The sequence below is a fragment of the Nyctereutes procyonoides genome, unplaced genomic scaffold, assembly GCF_905146905.1.
Source record: "Nyctereutes procyonoides isolate TBG_1078 unplaced genomic scaffold, NYPRO_anot_genome, whole genome shotgun sequence".
In the NCBI taxonomy this organism is placed as follows: Eukaryota; Metazoa; Chordata; class Mammalia; order Carnivora; family Canidae; genus Nyctereutes; species Nyctereutes procyonoides.
In genome coordinates, this window is record NW_026575140.1 from 70,523,311 (window position 1) to 70,529,795 (window position 6,485).

Below are 6,485 nucleotides of genomic sequence, written 5' to 3' on the forward strand. Positions count from 1 at the left end.
AGAGTAAGGCATGGCTAAGAGGGTGCTGAGCAATACTGCAGCTGCTGAGATCAGCAACAGGGAAGTGCCACGGAACATGCAGCTCCAGGTGCGCTGGCCACACTGCAGGCGCCCAGCAGCTCATGGCTACCATATTGGATGGCGCATTCTTCATCATGGAGAGTTCTAGAAAGTGCTAAACTGGAGGGAGTCCCTGGCAAGCCTGAGGGTGGAGCGAGGGCCCAGAGCGTCCCTGTCCCCGGGAGGCCCTCACGCCCTCTCCCTCTGTCCTGGCTCTCTCCCCCCTGCCCCCCACAGGCGAGAAACCCTTCGAGTGCAAGCTGTGCCACCAGCGCTCCCGGGACTACTCGGCCATGATCAAGCACCTGAGAACGCACAACGGTGCCTCGCCCTACCAGTGCACCATCTGCACGGAGTACTGCCCCAGCCTCTCCTCCATGCAGAAGCACATGAAAGGCCACAAGCCCGAGGAGATTCCCCCTGACTGGAGGATAGAGAAGACTTACCTCTACCTGTGCTACGTGTGAGGCGGGGCCACGGCAGGGGACGGGCAGCCCGGAGAGAAGAGTTACAGCAGGGTGAATTTGACGACGAAGGACTATGTGGAAAAAAAGAGAAATAGAAAAAAAAAAAAAAAAGAAAAAAGAAAAAAAGGAAAAAAAAGACAAGAAAAAAGGAAACCCGATAGCTGTCTGGCCTTGGAGACTCTCTGGGGCTCCAGGTGACCTGGAGACCCGGCCACTGCCCCTCCCCGGGGTGCGAGGGGCCCTGTGTCCCTCCTTCTGGCTGGAGGCTGGCCTCATTTTCTTGGGTGGGGGTGGAGGTGGTTTGTTCAGCTCAGATGATGGTATATTTTTCTCTTCCCTCCACCCAGACCCCCCCTTTTGCATCCAGAAGTGGAGGCTAGGAAGGGGGTGAGCCAAACAATCTGCCTGTCACCCTGTGGCTGAGTCCTCCAAAGAGGGGCCTGGGGGCAGGGAGGGGGTCTGCAGGTGGTGGGGCTGGGTCAGGTCATAGTTGATGGTCACACGGCAGCTCTGGTTTGAGGGGGGGCATATGGGAGCGGGGGGGGGCTTTCCTTCTCTTCCTATGACTCAGTTTATCTGTTGTTCCCCCTGCACCACCACCACCCCCGCCCCACCGCCACCCTGCCACGTGGGGGTGTCCCCTCAAGGTCTTCAGCAGCCTCGTGGCTGTCGCCCCACCCCCAGCTCCTTGTCTCCCCGTGACTGACTCCTGTCCTCCAAGGGCAAGGACACCCTGCCCCTCGTGGATGGGGGTCGGGGGAATGGGGAAGCAGCTTCCTCCTTGCCCAGCTCCCTAGTAGGGAAGGGGGCTGCATTTGGCTCCAGAGCCCCCACCCCACCCTCGGCTTTCTGAGAACATGAAATAAATGGAATTCCCCACCCTAGTCAAGCCCGGTCATGAGCAAGGTTCCTGCTGATTTGCTTTTGCTTCCAACACAGGAAACATCACTAACCATATACTGTCCCACCAAACACACCAACACCCATCCCTGCAGCCCCTATTTCAGTCCCTAGGAGAAGGCTCGCCCTCCGAGGGAGGGATGTATACATGTCCTTCTCCACTGTGCCCTCCGCCCGAGGAAGGGGACACCCCAGCCACCAGGGGCTGGGGTAGCTGGCCGGAGGCGGGGGGAGTTGTACTGGGGACCCCCGCCCTGGTGCAGAGAGCGGCACAGAATTCCTGGCTCTCAGGGCGCCCCCCAACCAGTCTATAGGGAGGAGGAAGGAGAGGAGGAGGAGTTGAAAGCGCTTTGGCCTTTGTGTTATGTTTTGCATCTTTTCCGTGTCCCCTGTTCCCCTGTTAGCACATTGTACTTGAATTACCTCAGTTTTTTGTGACCTCATGAGCTTTTTAACCCCTGTATCTCTTTTTTGGTTGGGGGTTGGAGGAATAGGGAGGACGTTCTTTTGTGTTTCTTGTGTAAATTAATAGTTGGTTTAATAGACTTCAGCTGGCCTCGCCCTCCCCGTCCTAGCCGGAAGATGCTGCACAGAAAGGAGTACTCAGGATCTGAATGTGGGAGCCAAGGGGGGGGGGTCGTGGGGGGCAACAGAAGGTGGGCAGAGGAGAGGGTGTGTCGGGGGCACGCTGGCTGGAGTCTCCGTTGGCTTTGCCCGGGGCAACCCCCCCACGCCCTCTGCGCCCAGTAAGGCTTCAGCCTGAAACACTCTGGAGAAGATTCCACCTTTCTCACAATTTGCTGGGTCATTTGGGTCTGGGGAGCCCCGTATTATTCAGATCCTGTCAACTGCATGGCCCCACCTCTGAGGGTGCGATCATTGCCAAAATCGGTCTCTTTTCAGGGCCGGCGTGGGGATGAGCCAGCCTTTGTTCTGTTGCGTGAGGGTGGGGGTGTTGTTTTTCTAAAAGCTACCTCTTATGTTCCTCCAATTTTTCTTTTTCCCCTTCACGCCTCCCATTCTGCTGCTCTGCTTTGCCCCCCCACTTCCCAGCCTCCCCACCCTGAATTTTGGAAAGCACATTTGCAATATTTGTGTTCACTTTGGGATGGGCCCTGTTTCATCTCACGGCTTTATTTGTAAGAGTTGTGTGCGTGTGCGTGTGCGTGTGCGTGTGTGTGTGTGTGTGTGTGTTTTCTTTCCTTTCTCTCTCTCAGAGAAAGTTGTGGCTGCGTTTTTGTCTTAGGTTTTTTAAAAGTGGTTTCGGGAAGCGGTTTTGGGGAGGCTTGTGAGGGCTGTAGGGACGCCGGAGGGATGGGTGCTGCTGTGACCACCCCCCTGTCCCTCGGTCCCAGCCCTCCTGTCCTTCCCCCGCAATCTCGCCCACCAAATCTGAAGGCCTTAAACATTGTGTGTTGGGGGGTGGGATATGAATTTGGGAGACAGTGTCACTCGACTGTGGATGGGGGATGATAAGGTAGGGAGGATGCGATTTTGCAATTGTAATAATGACTTAGTGCTTTGGAAAGGAAAAAAAGTTAAACTTGAAATATGTGACTAGAGCAGTTGTCATGTTGATAATGTGAAAAGAGGGGAATTGGGGGGGAGGGGGCAGTCTGTAAGAAATCATTATGCACTATGCTTCCTCCCCCAGTCTGGGAAGAAGGGGTACTGCTGGCCCTTAGGGGATCTGTAAATCCCAGAAAACAATATTTTAACAGCAAGATATCATTCAACTTTGGTGGGGAAGGAAAAAAAAAATCAAACTATTCCATAGACCTAGCTGACGCCTCTCACTCCCCGCCCCCACCCACCCTTCCCACGCAGCCTGGGTCTCCTGCCCTATTCATAAAAGCTGAGAGGGTTGAGCTAATATTTACAAATTGTAATATTTTTGTAATGTTTGTTAGTTCCTTTGTCAGTTCTACAGGACCTTGCCCTTTCTTTTTTGTAATGTGAATAGGAAAAAAAAAAGAAAAAGAAAAAAAAAATCTGCCACCACCATCACCACCACCACCACCACCACCACCACCACCACCACCACAATATCCCTTTGTACGTGTGCGCACGTGTGCTTTTTGTGTGTGATTGTGTGTTAAATCATGCAGTATTGTTGTGATTTGGTGTTGCAGCATTGGACGGTACTGAGTGAGCACCTGCCTGCTCCCACCACCCCCGAGGGACCCTAGTGGGGGAAGTGAGGACAGAGGGGGTCAGGGCAGGCTGGTGTCTGAAGGATACTGGGTGGGAGATGCCCGTGCTGGCTTCTGCTCTCCTTGCCTCCCCCACGAAGCCTGGACACCCTGCATAGAGTCCCAACACGCCTCTTTGCCAGGTTCCTACTTAACAAAGTCATCCTGACCTTGCCAAGGCCTTCTCAGCCTAGCCAGGCCTAAAGGCCAAGGTGAAGGTCAAAAATTACGTGGAGTCTGTAGATGTGTATGGAGTAAGGGGGCTGTGGAGACGAGGGAGGGTGGAGAGCACTGTCTCCCCAGGTGAGAGCTGAGTGTTCTTACTTCCCTCTTCGTCCTACCATCTGGCCCCTTGGCCACCCACTGCCTTTAGCTGTGGTCCTGCTGACAACCCTACTTGCTACTGCCTTATCCAGCATAGCAAAACTTCTCCAGCCCGGGAAGTCCGAGCTGGTTAATGGTCCCTTTCCAGTGTTCAGCTCTCACAGGCGTGTCCCTTAATGCTTTTGGTGACATTTCCCTGTCGTGTGCTCTTTCCCTATTCCCTCCTTCATTCATTCAAAGCATTAAAATCCTATGTGTATATAGGATAGACAAATATATAGAGATATATATATAGCAAGAGAGAGATATAAAATAGTAAATATCATTGCTGCTTTGGGCTGCTTTGGAGGAGGCCACGGATATGGGGAAGGTAGATCTGGGGTGTAGGGGTGGGTGGGGAGGCCGGGGGGCCCCCAGTGTCTCAGTACAATCCAGGGATGCAATGCAGGCTTGTTTAATCTTTGTGCCTGAATTTCTCCATGTGTAGAAAACAAAACAAAACTGCTGCAATTTTTCACAAGTGTATGGTACCCTTCTTGGATGCTGTCGGTCCCACCGGCCGCCGGGGTGTTCAGGCCCTTCAGAGAGAGGGCCATTTGGCTGACCTCCTTGCAGGGGAGCGAGCGGTGGTGGGATGGCCTTTGGACTTTGTGCACAAGAGCTGGCGGGGCAGGAGGAGATTTGGGGGTAGTAGCTCCCTGAAGGCCCAACAAGAGTGAAAGGAGGGGGCACCAGATGTTAGAAAAGCAGAAAAAGATCCGACTCTGTTCATTTTCCCAGGCCTATGTTCTATCTTTTTCTATTCCCGTCTGGTTTCCTCTTTTCCTGGAGCTTAGTGGCGGCACTTACCTGGATATTTCAGTAGGAGGGGGAAGAAGCCAGACTGACCCAGCTTAGGGGCGCTGGTGGGTGGAGGAAGAGGCAGAGAACCGGCCGGGAGAGGGGTGCAAGACAGACCAGGGAGGCTGGGTCGGGAAAGAAGGGTGGAGAGAGGGGGGTGCAGGTCCTGCAGGCCTGTCAGCTGGTGGCCCTGCCTCCTGGGGTCCTTGGCGTCCCACTTTGCAGACAGGGTACCAGCCTCCTGGTGTGTGTCATAGGCTTTGTTCACATAGTGTTATGCATGATCTTTGTAAGGTTAAGAAGCCGTGGTGGTGTACCATGACATCCGACCCATATATATAAAGATAAATATATATATATATGTATGTAAATTATAGCACTGAGGGCCCTGCTGCCCTGCTGGACCAAGCAAAACTAAGCCTTTCGGTTTGGGTATTATGTTTTGTTTCGTTATTTGTTTGTTTTTGTGGCTTGTCTTATGTGTGGTGACAGCACAAGTGCCAGTCCGATCGCTCTGTATTACAGAATAGTGTTTTTAATTAATTGATGTTCTAGTTCATGTCTACCTCAGCACCTCCTCTTAGCCTAATTTTAGGAGGCTGCCCAATTTTGTTTCTTCAAGTTAACCGGTTACTTTTTTGTACAAATCTCTCTCCCCACCACACCTACCCAGCTCCCCCTCCCTGCCCAGCCCCTTCCCTGTCCCCCTAAGCCCTGTCCCCCCAGCCCTGCCCTAAGCCCTGTCACCCCAAACCCCACCACCCAGCCCTGCCCCCCGCCAAACCCCACCACCCTAAACCCCGCCACCCCAGCCCTGCTTGCCAGTCCTACCTGTTTTCATCCCGATGCTGTGCCCCTGATGTTGTGCGGTCCTGGTCGCAGCTTTTCCGCATCTGCCTTCGTTCCGTGTAGATTGATGCGTTTCTTTGTAATTTCAGTGTTTCTGACAAGATTTAAAAAGGAAAAAAGAAAAAAAAAAGAAAAAATGAATTTACTGCTGCAGGTTTTTTTCTCTCTCCATGTGTCACTAAGTGAAGTTTGTGCCTTCTATAGCAAAGAGAATATTTTTTACATCCTACTAACAGTAGATTTTTTTGTAGTGAACATTTTTTGTATTTTTATTTATAAGTCTCATAAGGAAAATAGCAATGTTCAGTTGTATACCTTGAATCTGCAGTTAGAAGAGAATAAAGTTAATTCAGTTGTCTCTGGTTTGAAGTGTCCCCTTTTTTCTAAAAAAAAAATTGCTTTGTCTTTTCTGCCTTTTCTTGGGTGGTTAACGCTAGAAGAACTGAGATTTCTGGCTGGGGATGGGGGAAGAGAACACTCTGGCGCAGTTCTGTGGCCCCTTATATGGTATTTATGAGACACAACGAATTTTCCTAATACTTTTTTTAGTTCAAAAGTAGCATTAAATACATTGTGACTTGATCCTTGGAACAATGTATGAAGTCAGCACTGGTCAACACAGACGTTCCTGCAGCAGCTCATAGCAGTGACTGCTGTGGGCCATGGGAATGCGGCGGGAGCAGGACGGACAAACCGCTGCCCTCAGGGAGCCACAGAATTCACTTGCTTGGTTGCTTGTGCTAGAACTTGCTCGGGATCACGGGGTCACGCAGCTGGTGAGTGGCAGAGTCTGAACTAGCATCCGGATCTCCTGATACCGAATCTGGGTTGCCTTTCCCAGGTCCCCGGAGCT

At 52.1% G+C, this 6,485-nt stretch overlaps 1 protein-coding gene across 4 annotated transcripts in view; it reads left to right on the top strand.

The window, feature by feature from the left end:
• The window catches only part of ZBTB16 (zinc finger and BTB domain containing 16), a 188,152-nt gene extending 182,162 nt beyond the window's left edge, over positions 1-5,990 (top strand). For all 4 annotated transcript variants that reach the window (XM_055305426.1, XM_055305430.1, XM_055305429.1 and 1 more), the window contains one exon: positions 298-5,990. In XM_055305426.1, the coding sequence (XP_055161401.1) occupies positions 298-527 (230 nt within the window). In that variant the 3' untranslated portion in view covers positions 528-5,990. The remainder of the gene's footprint in view (positions 1-297) is intronic.
• The last annotated feature ends 495 nt before the right edge of the window (positions 5,991-6,485 follow it).